This window comes from Ranitomeya variabilis, chromosome 2 (assembly GCF_051348905.1).
Source record: "Ranitomeya variabilis isolate aRanVar5 chromosome 2, aRanVar5.hap1, whole genome shotgun sequence".
Lineage (NCBI taxonomy): Eukaryota > Metazoa > Chordata > Amphibia > Anura > Dendrobatidae > Ranitomeya > Ranitomeya variabilis.
This window is the reverse complement of record NC_135233.1, coordinates 1,067,645,532-1,067,663,739: the sequence shown is the minus strand read 5'-3', so window position 1 is coordinate 1,067,663,739 and position 18,208 is coordinate 1,067,645,532. Positions and strand designations below refer to the sequence as shown.

Below are 18,208 nucleotides of genomic sequence, written 5' to 3'. Positions count from 1 at the left end.
GCCCCCTTCCTGTAATGCACCCCAATCCTGTAATAATGGCCCCCATCCTGTATTAATGGCCCCTATCTTGGATTTCTCCTCCAACACATTTAAGGAAGTTCTCCTCCCATCAAAATTTTTATCCTTGTAATATATTGCAGTCATCACTGTGTACTAGTGATGGGTGAATCCTGAATGGGCTGGGCAAAATTCCAGAATTGGCGCATCTAATAGATGCACCTTTTCTGGGGTGGCTGCAGGCTGATATTTTTAGGGTGGGGGTGCCATTACCTATGGCTGCTTACCAGCCTGAGAATACCAGCCCCCAGTTGTCTGATTTAGCTTTTGATGGTTGTCAAAAATGTGTGTGTGTGTGGGGGGGGGGGCTACACACCATTTGTTAATATTTATTTAAATAATAAAAGAAAGCAGCGTTGGGACCCCTCTATTCTTGATAACCAGCCATGATAAAGCAGACAGCTGAGGGTTGCAGCCCACAGCTGTCAGTTATGCCATGCTGGTTATCAAAAATAGAACAGACCCCACTTTATTTATTTATAGAGCAGGCGCTGGCTGATTAATACTCTCATCAGGAGCGACTGAGCCTGCGGTTATCAGCGACAGCAGACGTAGTCTGATGGGAGTAGTACTCACATCATCTGACGCCTCTGTGACAATCAGTAAACTTTTACCGCCGGTCACATCTGCTGGTTCATGCTATCATCTGATCAGATCAGAGCTGATAGTGTTTCTCACGCTGTCATGCAGATGACAGGCTGGGAAACACCGATGGTTGGAGTGACGAACCCGAACAGTAATACAGACTTCCTGAAGAAGTCCATGTTCAAGGTCTGTGCCCAAACAGTAGGTGTTCGGTACAGACCCCGAACTTTACTGTTCGGGTTCGCCCATCACCTGTGCTTACAATTGCCCATTTTGCTTATCTCACTGGCTAATTCTTCTCTTTTATCTGCTTAATATAGAAACAGGAAGCCTCTTTTCCCTGCATTTATCATCCCCTCTTCATCTCCTGACCCAGCTGCTCTCTCCTTCCCCTGGCAGGGACTTTTGCAGTGACTCATATAGGGAAAATTGATCTCCTGTTTCTACATAGAGCACCATAGTCAGTGTAGAAAGAGGGTCTGCCCATGAAAGTGTCATCATGTGTAGCCCGCGGCGGCCACACTGACGTCAGCTGCTGTCCTCCGATAGGCTGGCTGTTACTATATCTATACTGTTGCCCGGAAAAAATTGAAAGGGTTAATGGCGGCAAACATGGCAGATTTGTTATAACTAGGTAAAAGAAGTGTCTTTGTTGCCTGCAGCAACCAATCAAAGCACACATGCCATTTTGCCAGCAGAGTTTAAGAAATGAAAGCTAAGCTGTGATTGGTCGCTATGGGCAACAAAAGACAGATTTTACTTTTAGGATGTGTTGATGAGGCCTAATCTGCTAGGCCTCATTGCGGCCATTTCTGAATACACCCGTACACCGCTCCACCTCTCAGTAATAACTGAGACTCGTAGTGTTACAAGCTCATGAATCATTAACCCAAGAAGCTGAGACCATTTACTTAAGTAAATAAGTGTGAAACACCAAGCAATGGTGGAAGGAAATGTCCAGTATTTCTGTGTGGTCCGTCTATAAATAACCAAATCTGATAAGAGCCTGTGAGGAAACCAGCAAAACAATAGTAAATTCTTCACCACCTGCGTTACACAACCCAGACTAAACATGGAGTCTCAAAATCTGCGCTGACACGAGAGAGATCCTCTCACGTCTCCTCCCGAAAACATAGACGACACCTGAGCTGAAGAGACAATCGTCCGGGCCGCTAGAGATTCCCCTCTGATATTATCCTCAGTGATATAATAAATATTCTTAAAAGGGGGGGTTTAGCCCAAATTTACTTTTATTTATTTTAATTCCCATCATTTTTAGTTTTTGCGCTTTTGCTTATTCATCCCCTTCTTCCCTGAGCCATAACGTTTTTTTTATTTTTCCGTCATCATAGCCATATATGAGGGTTTGTTATTCAGAAATGCGAGTTGTGGTTTTCTTTACCATTCACAGAAAAACGTGAAAAAAAATTCCAAATTGGGTAAAATGGGAAAAAAATGCAATTCTGACTTTTCTTTCCCCCACAGTGTACAATGTGTGGTATTTTATTCTTTAAGTGACTTAATGGGAATCCATCATCAGGTTTTTGCTGAGAGTAGCATGATGTAGAGACAGAGAATCCGATTCCAGCGATGTATCACTTACTGAGGCTGCTTCCTGTCATTTTGATAAAATCCCTGTTTTCTCTGTTGCAGATCTAGCAGTGCTCTGAATGCGGAGCTCTGTATAACCCCGCCCACACCACCATTTGGAAGCTTTCTGTGCATAGGCAGAAAGCTGCCAATCATTGGTGGTGGCTGGGGTACAGAGCTCACGAGTATGGAGCACTACATGGCAGCTGTGATTTTATCAAAACTATAGCAAGCAGCACAGCAAGTCACACATCGCTGGAATCAGGGTCTCTGTCTCTACATCATGTCACTCTTAGATTAGGTGGAAAAAAAACTGCTGACGGATTCACTGTAAAAATATACTAAAATGTGGGGAAAAAATTGGATGGTGACGTCAGTTTCCAAGGTCCATAACTTTTTTGTTTTCCCATTGTTGAAATTGTGTGAGACTGTATTTTCCGCTACAACATGTAGTTTTTAATGGTAACATTTCGGATTAAGTCGATTTTTTTTTTTTGGGGGGGGGGGTGAAATGATCAAAAAATGTCAATTCAGGCACCAAAAATTTTGTTTTACGGCGTTTATTGTATGGGTTAATTAATTTAAATGGCAAAAAGACGGTGATTCAATAGTTTACATGTTTTTTTTAAATTTATGTTTACCGTAATTAACCCCTTCACGACATTAGCTGAACATGTACTGTGCATATCGTGTCTCTCCCTTTGATGTGGGCTCCGACGCTGAGACTATGAAACAAGTGTAAAGTTAAAAAAAAAATGTTTTTAAAAATATAAAAAAATAAAAAAAATATAAAAGTTCAAATCATCCCCCATGCGCCACATTCAAAACAAAGCAATTTAAAAAAAAAAAAAAAAATACACATATTTGGTATCGCCGCGTTCAGAATAGCCCGATCTATCGATATATAAAAAGGATTAATCCGCTTAGTAAACGGCGTAGCGGAAAAAAAAGTCAAAACGCCAGAATTACGTTTTTTAAAATGCAATAATGGGCGAGCAAAAGATCTTATCAACACCAAAATGGTATCAATAAAAACGTCAGCTCGGCGCACAAAAAATAAGCCCTCACCCAGCCCCAGATCCTAAAAAATAGAGACGCTACAGGTCTCGAAAAATGGCGCAATTTTTTTTTAACAAACTTTGGATTTTTTTTCACCACTTAAATAAGAAAGAACCTATACTGTACATGTTTGGTGTCTACAAACTCGTAATGAACTGGAGAATCATAATGGCAGGTCAGTTTTAGCATTTAGTGAACATGGTTAAAAACAAACAAAAAAAACTGTTGTGGAATTGCACTTTTTATGCAATTTCACCGCACTTGGAATTTTTTTCCTGTTTGCCAGTACACAACATGTAACAGTAAAACCAATGGTGTTGTTCAAAAGTACAACTCGTCCCGCAAAAAACAAGCCCTCACATGGTCATATTGATGGAAAAATAACAAAGTTACGGCTCTGGGAGGAAGGGGAGCGAAAAACAGAAACGCAAAAACGAAAATGCGCTGGGGCGTGAAAGGGTTAATTTTCATTATTTTTTTTAATAGTTCCTGGACATCAAGGAACTTGAACTGGTGATCGCTTGTACCTTGTACTGTGATACCTCAATGTTGAAGTTTATAGCAAACGATTACCCCCTGGTGATTCAGGGGCCTTCGGTAGGCTCTTGGCTGCCATGATAGCCCATCGGCACGCTGCGTATGGGCATCTCAATACTTTTACGCTCCGATTGCAACCATTTAACTGCCAATGTCAGAGATTGACCAGGGCATCTAAACATCATTGATCAGAGCCATCTTTGGTTCCTGTTGTTAGAGCTAGGGGCTGGTTGTATGTTGTTTAAAATGGATCTTTCTCGGCATTGTAATTGGGAAGAGGATGCCGCAGTGATAGTCGTGCCGCCCTTCTTCCGGCCAGGACACACACGGGCGAATGTTGGGCTTCCAACGAGTAGCAGGTCCTCTGGAGAGATAAGGGGGCACGTGTTAAAATCTCCCCTCTGACCCCAATATATACTCCTAGGCTCAGATAACGTGAGACTCATTATACTGCCGTGACGAAGCAGACATTACAATAAAACCCATCCCTCATGCCATACACGAGAAATGTCCTAATAAAAGCATTGCAAAAATGCAGAGAGTAAATATTGGAGCAGTGAGCAAATCATGCGATTCTCGGCTTAGACTGCCACATTACGTCCCACATATAATGGCTAGATTTAGGTTCTCTCACGATAGGGCTGCTGTAAAGTGAACACACCTAATAAACTCGCTAATCCGCTGTCATGAGTGTGTCACGTCCTACTGGGGTTAGAAGATCACTACCTATTGTGAATCGCAGATCTTCCATTTAGCCTGTGTGTTTGTGTCTCATATTAAATGGACTTAATTTCCTTTGGTGTCTAAGAGGTTAACAACCCATTTTATGCTGTTTAGAGACTTGCATCTCCATTTTCAGCTGCTTCTGATCTGGTCATTACCTCTCCCTGTAACACCTGGCCAGACCTTCTCTGTCTTGCCAGTGAAAGTTTTGCTTCCTAGCTCCTTGGAGACGCTGTGATGAATAGGAGTTTGTTGTTGCTACTGGAGATTGTTGGGTGCTGTTTTGGGATGTATGCTTTCCACATTATCCTATTCCCATTTGGTTTGCACACTCCTATCTTTCCCTATATAACTCTTTACCTTTGGGGAGTGTTTGTATGTTTGTTGCTTTCTGTTATCCCTGTTTTGTCTTTGTATCTTGCTTTTCTTATATTTCTGTCCCATGCCTCATGGTGTTGGGGACCGATCAGAGTTAACAGGAGCACCGTAAGGTGAGAGACTCAGGCCTCTCTACCTTCAAGAGTACCCCCAAGAAAGGTTTAATTAGGCTCCCAGTTGCAAAGACAGTTTGAGGACCCCTTTCCTTACCAAAGACTGTCACAGCATGACATCTGCCAATACTTTACCTTGGAAGTTTGGGGTGAGTCTTCCTAAGGAGCGCTCAGTTGTGCAGGTCACTTGGATAACCTAGAAGAAAGTCACATTATAAGAAGGTTGTCCAATTCAGAAACCAAACTTTTTTTTTATTAGGTTTCAGGACTAGGAGACTTTGAGGTTTGGGGGTCCGGGCTGCTTGATTGCATTGGAAAGTTTATAGAAGCTTTCCGTTATGACTCCTACTTGGTTACCTTGTCGCGTCTATGGCCAGTTTATGGCCGTTGTCTGTCCACAGTTACATAAGAAAGAACAGCTCTGAAGCACAAACTGCAGCTCTAGTAAGTAGGGTCTGGAGTGCAGCAGACAGGAAGGTTGGAATGTGGCCCTTAAAAGACAGTAGTGATGACAGCACCTGTCGATGGCTGCTAAAACTGCAAAATGGGATGGCACCACTGCAGAAAGACATGGTAGAAAGAGCGCAGAAGTCAAGGGTGGCATCATGCCCGCAGGAGAGCTGGTTGTGAGGACACTAGGGTAGAAAAGGAGGAGACCCCAAATCATGTAGATAATAGACAACACAAATTGGGAAAAAGGAGTGATAAAACTATTTAAGAACCAGAATTGGCACCATTTGAAAGTTTGGGCACATCACACGTCAACAAATTGGCTTTTTTCCGTGCTCTGCTCCATACATGGCACGTGACTGTCGAAGTCATTTCGATTGAAAGCTGGCTCCCCACTGCATACCTGCGGGGAGACGGCGGTCAATCAGCAGGACGTTGGCAATCACGCCCCATCAACAGAGCAGCCCGGAAGAGCTGCTCTGCTGACGTAAAGCAGCTGAATCGCCGGCAGGAGCGGTGTGTGACTGCTCTGAGCCACGTAGAACAGGCGGGTAATCAGCAACTACCTACCCGTTAGCTTTCAGGCCCATACAACTCTTCTAGTTGTGGACTGAGAATGTTATTGCTGCAACCTTCAAGTACAGTGCCCTCATATTGAGCTTTTGCAACCAAATGCTTTGCACCCCGTATATATGATTTGGAAGCTACCATGCCTTACTGTTCCGGCAACTAACTTAAAGGGGTTGTTCGGTACTGGACAACCCCTTCATAGTGCGCCCAAGGAGGCATGAAAAATAAAAAGATTGCAGCGTTAACCTTTTGTGCTTTCTTGCATTCAGACAAAATGTGAACGCTGCAGCCGATCAGTGGCCGCTGAGTACAGAGGAGCGGAAAGAATTTCAATTTTTTTCTACATTTCCTGTGCTCATTAGTAAGAAACCCCTTTAACTTCTTGTTAGGTGCCAGTTTTATGTCTGCCTTCACCTACCATGATTTCTGCCTCACATCAGAGAAGATTCACGACCACACGGACGTTTTGGGGCAATAATGACATCACTGAGCAATCGAGATGACAGCACTGACCTCCTCTCAGATAGTCATGGCCTGATTTGGGAACTAATCAGTCGATTTTCACTTACTAAAGAACTACAAAGCTTTGCGATACTCGCACAATCAGAGCCTCTCTTGTTCCTATTGATGCGGCCCACAATACGGCTTTGTACGTCTATGAGAAACGCTGCACCAAACACGGGAAGGAAACCAAACCAAGAACCGCGAGGTTATCTCACCGCTCCTGGGCTCCACCGCAGTCATTTTCTTATGTATTTATAGAACAGAAAATATCTAAAAGTGAGTAAGCGTGGGCGTCCGGGGGCAGGAGGAAAGAAACAAAACCCAAATATAACTCTATATAATAAGCACTTTCCACCGCTGCGACTCCTACAGAGCAGCGGCTCCATCCTAGACACCAGTCCAGGTCGTGTCCCCAATATACCAGTGTGGCCGGACAGAAAGGGGATGTGGTCTCATGTCACATCTGCCGGCTTTTCAGGAAGAACAGATCCTTGAAATGCGCCAAAATGCGCCCGTCACTAGTTTAAAGGTACCCGTACACTTCCCATAGGCGTTCAACCACAGCTGATCCTTCTGACCTGCCGGACACATGCACTCTCGATTTGGCAGTGCGTGCATGGAACTAAGCTGCTGACAGACACCTGTAATGGCCATTTTTCTCGTTTCCACGAATGGATGAGGCATACGGATTCCACATGTCCAATTCTTCTTTCCACGCAGTATCATCTGGGTTTGGAGATCTCCATCTTTCAGCTTCTCAGCACTTTTTGGATCACTGATGTCCATCAGTGACAAATCTTGGTTTGCCAGGGTAGGTATCGTGCCCTCTAACCCCATGCCCCTCCTTGCCCCAATACCACCCTCCTCTAAAAAAAAATATATAGCCAAGACTCACCTAATCTGCACCACCAATTCTCTCAAGTGCAGGCATTACGGGCCAGCACAGCAGTGCGCTCCCTACACACAGCAGTGCGCTCCCTACACACAGCAGTGCGCTCCCTACCGGACGGACAATGGTGGGTCCTATTACTCCCTGCTCTTCCAAAGGATCCAGTTGTATCGACATCATGAATACACCAATACAAAGATGTGCGACATTCTGCCAGAAGTCCTGGGGCACGAGCTCCATATCTTCTACTAAGTTCTTTTAACTTTACACCCCTAAGAATTTTGGGTCCCAGATCCAATGCCCCAGTGGTCCCCCAGGCTCTGGCACACAGACGGAGTAAAGGTAGTGTTGGCTTTTGCTACATAGCATTGTTGCACTTCCATATTGAGTGGTCGCACATTTTTTAGGAACTCTCAGCGTAACGCATGGAGAAATTTACATAAAATCACTCCTGGTGGTCTGGGGCACAATCGCACTAATGTTTTGTGACTTGTAAATGTAGCACGAGACCTCTGAGCCTCCTGCGGTCACAGGAGAGACAAACAGGTTTTTCCGGCATTAGTTTTGGTTTCCTCTTTACTGTTGATGAAAGAACCGACATGAAATCTGATCAAAGTATGAAAAAAAAGAAAAGAGGCTGTAAAAGAAAAAAAGAAGAGGCTCTAAAAGAAAAAAAGAAAGAGGCTCTAAAAGAAAAAAAGAAGAGGCTCTAAAAGTCACCCGGCGTCCTGCATGAACATACTCCGTATACCGCGGTGTATACAGGGCACTAATACCTGGTGGTGACATCTGTAAGGATCAGTAGGGTGAGGCCTGAAATCCTGGAAAACTTCTACATACCTATAAGAAGCAAAGTCACGGCTGGCCGGTCGTATTTAACCCCTTAAAGGGCACGAATACTTTGGTTTTTGTCATTCCAACGCACTTAATATAAAAAATAAGGTAACTCTACAATTAATTCAGCGTAAAAATTTTCTACCGTTTTATGTATACAGCACCAACGAAGGCCTATGTATTACTATGGTTATTGAAAACACCCCTCTACTGTAAATGATAAACTATTTAATGTAAAAATGAGATAATAGCGTATACTCTTCTGCCCGCCCCAGAATGCAAAGGTGACGTCATGACACCAGCAACCTGCCAACCCGGGCCGGCGCCGTCTGGGCCCATCATCCACCGGTCACGTAAACTGCATGTGTGGAGCTCAGGTGTCGTCGGTGTTATACGGCAGGCGCCAGAGTCTAAGGGTATGTGTCCACTTTCAGGATTGCATCAGGATTTTTCATCAGTTTTTGTAAGCCAAAACCAGGAGTGGAACAATTAGAGGAAAAGTATAAAAGAAACATATGCACCAATTCTGCATTTATCACCCACTCCTGGTTTTGGCTTACAAATACTGATGTAAAATCCTGACCAAATCCTGATGCAATCCTGAACGTGGACACATATCCTTAGGGATGTGATCAGAGAGCCGATTGCAGAGGTTTAAACTCTTAAGTGCTGCTGTCAATTGGGACCACAGCATTTAAGAGTTTGGAAATGGAGGAAAATGTCAATTCTGACTCCCGTGTAACATGACTGTGGGAGCTGATGTCATTATCATGGTGGCCGAGGTTTATTGGGCGTCTGCCCAGACCGTGACCGGGCTTCATAGGAGATCAGTACCAATATACAGCAGGATTACAGTGCAATGTACAAGTGATCGCAGGTTCAAGTCCCACAAGTGAACCTGCTAGGGAAGAATGTATATATAAAATCATAATATAATAAGTAAATGCATTACAAATAAAAACTATCAGTAATATTATATTACTTATTATAACATGTATTTCTAATGTATTATTATATTAGACTATAACATTGTATTATCTGTTTTATTATTAATGATAATATAACATAATTTATAACACTATTCTAAAACAATACAACATTGCAAATATAATCCAAGGAATCTAATATCAAATAACTGATAAATATAAATACAAATTATAACATAATATAAAATAATTACTGTTTTTATAATTAATTAAATAATGATATAATACTATAAGCACATTATAAATAATTATATTAAATAAATAATAATACAAAAACGCTAGGGAAAAGTATATAAAAAAAATGTATAAAAAATATAAGTTAATTTCACACCCCCGCTACTTTTCTACTTTTTCTCAGGAGGTAAATAATATATTTGATATGTAACCAATAATAAATTATGAGAACATTCCCAAATGGTAAAATTGCAAAAAAAAAAAAAAAAAAAAACAGTAGCAGAGTTGCTGTATTTTAGCACTTACACAGCGCAGAGCCCTCACACAGCGCAGAGCCCTCACACAGCGCAGAGCACACATACAGCACAGAGCACACACTACAGAGCACACATACAGCGCAGAGCACACATACAGCACAGAGCACATACTACAGAGCACTCATACAGCGCAGAGCACTCATACAGCGCAGAGCACACACACAGCGCAGAGCACACACACAGCGCAGAGCACACACACAGCGCAGAGCACACACACAGCGCAGAGCACACACACAGCGCAGAGCACACACACAGCGCAGAGCACACACACAGCGCAGAGCACACACACAGCGCAGAGCACACACACAGCGCAGAGCACACACACAGCGCAGAGCACTCATACAGCGCAGAGCACTCATACAGCGCAGAGCACTCATACAGCGCAGAGCACTCATACAGCGCAGAGCACTCATACAGCGCAGAGCACTCATACAGCGCAGAGCACTCATACAGCGCAGAGCACTCATACAGCGCAGAGCACTCATACAGCGCAGAGCACACATACAGCACAGAGCACACATACAGCACAGAGCACACATACAGCACAGAGCACACACACAGCACAGAGCACACACACAGCACAGCAGTCATACAGCACAGAGCACACATACAGCACAGAGCACACATACAGCACAGAGCACACACACAGCACAGCAGTCATACAGCACAGAGCACACATACAGCACAGAGCACACATACAGCACAGAGCACACATACAGCACAGAGCACACACACAGCACAGCAGTCATACAGCACAGAGCACACATACAGCACAGAGCACACATACAGCACAGAGCACACATACAGCACAGAGCACACATACAGCAGAGCACACACACAGCACAGCAGTCATACAGCACAGAGCACACATACAGCACAGAGCACACATACAGCACAGAGCACACACACAGCACTCATACAGCACAGAGCACTCATACAGCACAGAGCACACACACAGCACAGCAGTCATACAGCAGAGCACACATACAGCACAGAGCACACATACAGCACAGAGCACACACACAGCACTCATACAGCACAGAGCACTCATACAGCACAGAGCACACACACAGCACAGCAGTCATACAGCACAGAGCACACATACAGCACAGAGCACACATACAGCACAGAGCACACATACAGCACAGAGCACACACACAGCACTCATACAGCACAGAGCACTCATACAGCACAGCAGTCATACAGCACAGAGCACACATACAGCACAGAGCACACATACAGCACAGAGCACACATACAGCACAGAGCACACACACAGCACAGCAGTCATACAGCACAGAGCACACATACAGCACAGAGCACACATACAGCACAGAGCACACATACAGCACAGCACACATACAGCACAGCACACATACAGCACAGAGCACACATACAGCACAGAGCACACATACAGCACAGAGCACACATACAGCACAGAGCACAGAGCACACATACAGCGCAGAGCACACATACAGCGCAGAGCACACATACAGCGCAGAGCACACATACAGCGCAGAGCACACATACAGCGCAGAGCACACACACAGCACTCATACAGCACAGAGCACTCATACAGCACAGAGCACACACACAGCACAGCAGTCATACAGCACAGAGCACACATACAGCACAGAGCACACATACAGCACAGAGCACACATACAGCACAGCACACATACAGCACAGAGCACACATACAGCACAGAGCACACACACAGCACAGAGCACACATACAGCGCAGAGCACACACACAGCACAGCAGTCATACAGCACAGAGCACACATACAGCACAGAGCACACATACAGCACAGCACACATACAGCACAGCACACATACAGCACAGAGCACACATACAGCACAGAGCACACATACAGCGCAGAGCACACATACAGCGCAGAGCACACACACAGCACTCATACAGCACAGAGCACTCATACAGCACAGAGCACACACACAGCACAGCAGTCATACAGCACAGAGCACACATACAGCACAGAGCACACATACAACACAGCACACATACAGCACAGAGCACACATACAGCACAGAGCACACACACAGCACAGAGCACACATACAGCACAGAGCACACATACAGCACAGAGCACACATACAGCACAGAGCACAGAGCACACATACAGCACAGAGCACACATACAGCAGAGCACACATACAGCGCAGAGCACACATACAGCGCAGAGCACACACACAGCGCAGAGCACACATACAGCAGAGCACACATACAGCGCAGAGCACAGAGCACACATACAGCGCAGAGCACAGAGCACACATACAGCGCAGAGCACACATACAGCGCAGAGCACACATACAGCGCAGAGCACACATACAGCGCAGAGCACACATACAGCGCAGAGCACACATACAGCGCAGAGCACACATACAGCACAGAGCACACATACAGCACAGAGCACACATACAGCACAGAGCACACATACAGCACAGAGCACACATACAGCAGAGCACACATACAGCACAGAGCACACATACAGCGCAGAGCACACACACAGCGCAGAGCACACATACAGCACAGAGCACACACACAGCGCAGAGCACACACACAGCGCAGAGCACACACACAGCGCAGAGCACACATACAGCACAGAGCACACACACAGCGCAGAGCACACACACAGCGCAGAGCACACACACAGCGCAGAGCACACATACAGCACAGAGCACACATACAGCGCAGAGCACAGAGCACACATACAGCGCAGAGCACAGAGCACACATACAGCGCAGAGCACACATACAGCACAGAGCACACATACAGCGCAGAGCACAGAGCACACATACAGCGCAGAGCACAGAGCACACATACAGCGCAGAGCACACATACAGCACAGAGCACACACACAGCGCAGAGCACACACACAGCGCAGAGCACACACACAGCGCAGAGCACACATACAGCACAGAGCACACATACAGCACAGAGCACACATACAGCACAGAGCACACATACAGCAGAGCACACATACAGCACAGAGCACAGAGCACACATACAGCGCAGAGCACACATACAGCGCAGAGCACACATACAGCGCAGAGCACACATACAGCGCAGAGCACACATACAGCACAGAGCACACATACAGCACAGAGCACACATACAGCAGAGCACACATACAGCGCAGAGCACAGAGCACACATACAGCGCAGAGCACACATACAGCGCAGAGCACACATACAGCGCAGAGCACACATACAGCGCAGAGCACACATACAGCGCAGAGCACGCATACAGCGCAGAGCACACACACAGCACAGCAGTCATACAGCACAGAGCACACAGCACTCACACTACAGAGCACACACACAGCACACATACTACACAGCAGGGCAGGATGTGAGCGGCGGCGCTGGGCTCCGGCTGCGGGCTGGGCTCGGGTGACGTAGCGCCGATGACGTCAGCACACCTGGTAACAGCGGGCAGGCCGGAGTCTCCCTGTGAGGAGAGCAGGGAATCAGCCAGGACTTGGAGGAAGGCCTGCCATTGGCTGGCGCGCATCACGTGACGGCGCCGGGCTCCGAGCTGGCGTTCTAGTTCGCAGTCGTCGTGTGTCTCCGTGTGGTGCGGGCAGGGCGGGAGGAGACGTGACACGGTGCGGGAGCCCCGGGGACGGCGCAGCGGATATTGATGGGCTGACAGCGCCGTGTGAGGGGAGCGAGAGGCCGGAGAGGCGGCAGGCAGCATGGGTGAGTGCTTCCCCGACACACAGGGCCCGTGCGGGGGGACGGGACACACCTGGGCACGTCACATGACTCCGGGATGGCGGGGGTAGTAGTCTGGGGATGGGAGGGGCGAGGAGTGCATCTCCTTAAAGGGCCTGTCTTGTTTATGCGACCCCTTTAAGACTAGCCACTTAAAGGACCCTCCTGTGCCGCCTTCCTTACCTCATAAATCATATTGTGCGGCTGCAGGAAGTCAGAAACCCGCTGCTGGGGGAAGAATTAAAGGGAGTGTCTGCTGGCAAGATAAAGGGGTGCAGCGTGCTTCCCACAGAGGAGGCGGTGACTGGCGCATAGTGTCACTACATGCTATGGGAATGGGATTTGTCGCTACGGACGATGCATTTGTGCAGCTGGTTGCTATTGGCAATGTTTTCTGGTGACTGGTTGCTATGGGTTGAGATGATTGGTTGCCATGGACAATGCCTTTGACATTTGTTGCTTTCGTTGCTATGGACAATGTAGTCTTGGACTAGTTGCTATGGGTTGATGTGACTAGTTGCTAAGGACCATACATTGATGGTGTCTGTTGCTACGAAGGATGCATTTATGTTGTTGCTATGGGTTGAGGTGATTGGTTGCTATGGGCAATGCCTTTATGGCATTTGTTGCTTTGTGATTGGTTGCTATGGATGATACATTTATGTGATTGGTTGGTTGCTTTGGACCACGTAGTCTTTGACTGGTTGACGTGACTAGTTGCTAAGGACCATAGATGGATGGTGTTAGTCGCTATGGACGATGCATTTATGTGATTGGTTGCTATGGACCATGTAGTCTTGGACTGGTTGCTATGGGTTGACGTGACTAGTTGCTAAGGACCATAGCTGGATGGTGTTTGTCGCTAGGGACGATGCATCTATGTGGTTATTTGCTATGGACCGTACCTTAATGGAGCGTGTTGCTATGGAGGATGCCTTCATGTGAGTGGTTGCTGTGGACGGTTGTAAATCTCCATGGTGATGTCAGTCCTATTGCAGGAGTGGTGGAGGAGTGCAGCACAGATCGGACCCCCTGGAGCCTCTGTCCCTAATCCCGTCATATTTGGTAGGAAACATAGCCCTGCAGCTCTAGTACAGTGACGCCCAGACGGACCCTAATTTGGGGTTGGCTCTTGGTCTCCTGTCTGTCAAACCACATAGCAGATCGTCCGGTTTCCAGTACAGGGCAGACGCGCCATTAGACAGTGACAGCAGCAATGCTTGATGGGAAATAAGGGTAAGGCCGTTTAGCACCTATAGTGCTGATAGAATGATGAGTGGAACAGTTCAGTGACTAGGAGACAATGGAAAGTTACACAGCCATGAATCAGGTATATAGTAGTCTTCTCCGTGCAGTAAAGGCAGCGAGGACAGATCGGGGGGATGGCGGCAGCAAGACCTTAACCCACTTTTTGAAAACAAAAAAATAGCTTCTTTCAGCTCCTGAGTACTAAACGCTGTGTAATAATAATGGTCGGCGCAGGACGTCTCAGCTGCTGAAAAATGACAGCTCCCCGTCTGTGAGGTTTTTGGCAGAAATGTGCACAACTGAGGCCTTCAGCTGCCAGCAGTGGCCTGTACAGGTGACAGCTCGGAGCCATCGGCCACAGCGGCGCTTTGTGCTCCGCAGATTCCCGCACCGCCCTGCATATCTGCAGCATTTACTCTGTAAACAAGGAAGGTGAGCGCCGCGGAAGTTCCCATACCTGGGCAGAATGGGCCGGCGCACTCTTCACAGGGGGCCGATGTTTGCCAATTAATTTGGCTGAGTAACGAGCTCTCATTGGAATTTTTATCCCAGTAGCGTAACATTTATACTTAGAAGCTGGTCAGTGATAAGGTCCGTATACTCCATGTGACTCCACACTCCAATGTACTTGCTTGGAGCTGGCAGTTTGCACACTTGCGACCACATTCCGACTAGACGTGTCCATCCTTGCTAAGTTCACTTGTATCGAGTAGGTCTGCCCACGTCTAGTCGGCACGGGACCACCAGTATGACAAACACACACTTGCGGTCACGTTCCCAACATCAGAAAATCCTGCCAGTGCGCAGGTCTGCAGACACATAGTGACTGCAGATTTTAGCCCCAAACCTGGACAACCCCGGGCCTTTCTTAAATCATCATAAAATGGGTAAAATTGCAAAGGAAAAACAAGCAACTTTGCAATTTACTTCTTAAATGGAGCCTGACAGCTGATGTATGCTGCCCAATCTACAGGGGGCTTGTATCAGGCGCTGGCTACATGATTGCAGCCAAATATGTTTAAAGGGAACCTGTCGGTAAGATCAGCCCTTCTAAACCGTCTATATGGGCACTCAGGTCATAGAAAGCTGAATAAAATGATACCTAAAATGTTTAATTCCAGAGAAATCCACTTTCTTCCATGAGCCAGAAATGGATCTTACTGAAAATCTGCTCCCAGAGAAATATCTATAGGGTTCGGGTTTAGGTTCCAGTTCTGGTACCGAACCAAACTTTGGAATAAAAGTTCAATTTGAACCTGAACTTCCACTGATCCGCTCCTCCATAGACGTTGTCAGTGTGAGACATGACAGGACTGACGGTCTGCGCTCATGATCGCTCATGGCTCAGCAGTGAGGTCAGAGCTGATGCAGTGGGCCAGGTCGGCCCGGCTGAGTTTATCTACCACCTATGATACTGCAGAGGCAAAGGGGTTGCCCACTACTAGAAAATATGTAATCATGTGGCTGATGGCGGTGAGTAAGATTGATGCCCTTCTATCAGATCGGCGTTGCACTGCTGCCTTCTTCTGGCTGGGGATGGGGAGGAGAGGGCAGCACAGAGGCGAAAGATAAGCTTTTCTGGCCCTTGTGGTACTTTACTGCTGCAACTGTTCAGTCGGTGATCACCTGGATCCAGCGGCCAGAAGGGTTCGGCAGCGGGTTGGATCACTGGTCCTCTGGGCGAGGATCCTTTTTGAGTTCCTTTGTATAGTAGTTGATAACTTCTAGGTGCAATCCAATGAATGGTCACAGATTGTCCGGCTGCCGGATCCCCTAGCTGTCAGTGTGTCATTGCCTGCAGCGCTCCCACAGGGGAAATAAAGTATTACATCGTTTTCACTACAGTCAGTGGACTCTTTAAAGCAACTGTGAATGTATTAGGATTTCCACAGAGAAGTGCACGTTGTCCCCCTCTAGCATCGGTGCACCAGCCCATGTGCCGGACTCCAGGAAGGATCAGTCTGCACCCCACACATCAGTCTTTGGGGGCTAGAGGAAGAGCTCTTCCAGTGCTAGCCCCCGGGCCTGTGATCCTAGGTCAGGGTATTATATATAGGGCCCGTACAGTGCATTGCAGATAGTCTTGTGCTGTGATTAGCAGGAAGTGCCTCTTCCCAGGGTGGGAGGCTGGGGCTTGGAGGTTTTCTCCGGCTTCTTCCCTCCGCCGTTTGTTTCCTCAGCAGACAGCTGCTCCCGGTGTCAGGCGGATTATGTTTACCAGTGAAACATTGGATTATGATTCACAGCCGGGCGGGTTTTCTGCACAAGAACACTAAGTGCTGGGGGCTCTCCACAAGTCAAAACCGAGCCCATACGCCCCAGGGTGGTCATGGCGAACTGATCGTGCAGGAAGTAAATGTAAAGCTGGACACTTGTTTTTTTTTGTATATTCTTTCAAAACGATGATTGGAAAACAAACCCCTCTCTCTTTCTCAGTGCAATGTGTACAGGGTGCATATATCAATATTTTTACTCCCTGGGTGCTACATTTACACCCTCTCAATCATCCCTAGCAGCGGCTTACTGCATATACCTCGCATTTGGAGGCACAGACTTTGGATCTGGCCTTGGTCTTGCGTCCAGTCTGGTCCTCCATGACAGTCGGTCCTCACTTCTGCGGGGTTGCATCCTTTGCCCTGCAGTCTGGGCGTCTTTAACGTCACTAGGCCTCATCTGATGACATGATAGATGTTGCAGGGGCATAGTGTGCACCAAAAGCGCCCAAAATGCCGGCTGCTTTAGAGGAATGAATTAGAAGCTAGACCAGAGCTGTTTCTAGATTTTATTATTTTTTTTTCCTAATTCATAACAGCCCCTTTTAACAGTGATAGCCTGAAATTTGTTAGTAGTAGTCCAAGGGAGAGTGGTATGTCAGTGTAAGGAGACTTATAGGCCATGCAGTGCTTACAGCTGCAATTTGCATAGTAAGTGTGAAATTGGTAGTAGTAGCCTAAGGGTTAATGTCACTCCTCACAAGGAGATACATACATCTAAGAAGACTTATAGGCTATGCAGTGCTCCTGGCATTGTTAGTAAGCCCTCTTCATGTGTGTAAATGAAAGGACAGCTTCAGAGTCCTCTGTCGTTTCCATATAGTCAGGCCCAGGAGCACCAGGCTAGCTGTACTACTTTATGCCCTAATGCTTATGTATAGTTTGATCGCCCCCTTATGGTGGAGGAATGGTGGCAGCTCCATGACGGCGCTATCTTCCTAGCTGCGGCCCTGTATTTGGAGGCCGTGGATGCCCGTCTGTTCCCAGGATAGCCTCTTGTAAAGCCGCCACCATTTGTAACCGATTCATTACCGACCCTCCCTCCATTCTTGTTCCCTTGCATCTCAGGAATGTCTTACTTCGCTGCCTCATTACTTTCTTGGATTTTTCTTAATCTATGAAAAGGTTTTCTTCTAGTAGGAAAGGACCAGGTGCAAAACTCTATTAAATGTTTTTTCTTTTTTTCTT

The 18,208-nt window shown here is 46.7% G+C and overlaps 1 protein-coding gene and 1 long non-coding RNA gene across 3 annotated transcripts in view; one reads left to right on the top strand and one right to left on the bottom strand.

The window, feature by feature from the left end:
- Window positions 1–4,068: 4,068 nt before the first annotated feature.
- Window positions 4,069–13,713, bottom strand: LOC143808653 (uncharacterized). 2 transcript variants are annotated; one of them, XR_013221988.1, is made up of 3 exons: window positions 13,683–13,713; window positions 5,178–5,238; window positions 4,069–4,192 (listed from the first exon to the last, which is right to left on the bottom strand). It is a non-coding gene; the product is annotated as an uncharacterized LOC143808653 (long non-coding RNA). The 2 variants fall into 2 exon arrangements; XR_013221987.1 differs by lacking the exon at window positions 13,683–13,713 and adding an exon at window positions 13,205–13,253.
- The window catches only part of CD2AP (CD2 associated protein), a 79,875-nt gene continuing 74,861 nt past the window's right edge, over window positions 13,195–18,208 (top strand). The window contains exon 1 of the mRNA XM_077291539.1: window positions 13,195–13,484. Coding sequence (XP_077147654.1) covers window positions 13,481–13,484 — 4 coding nt within the window. The 5' untranslated portion in view covers window positions 13,195–13,480. The remainder of the gene's footprint in view (window positions 13,485–18,208) is intronic.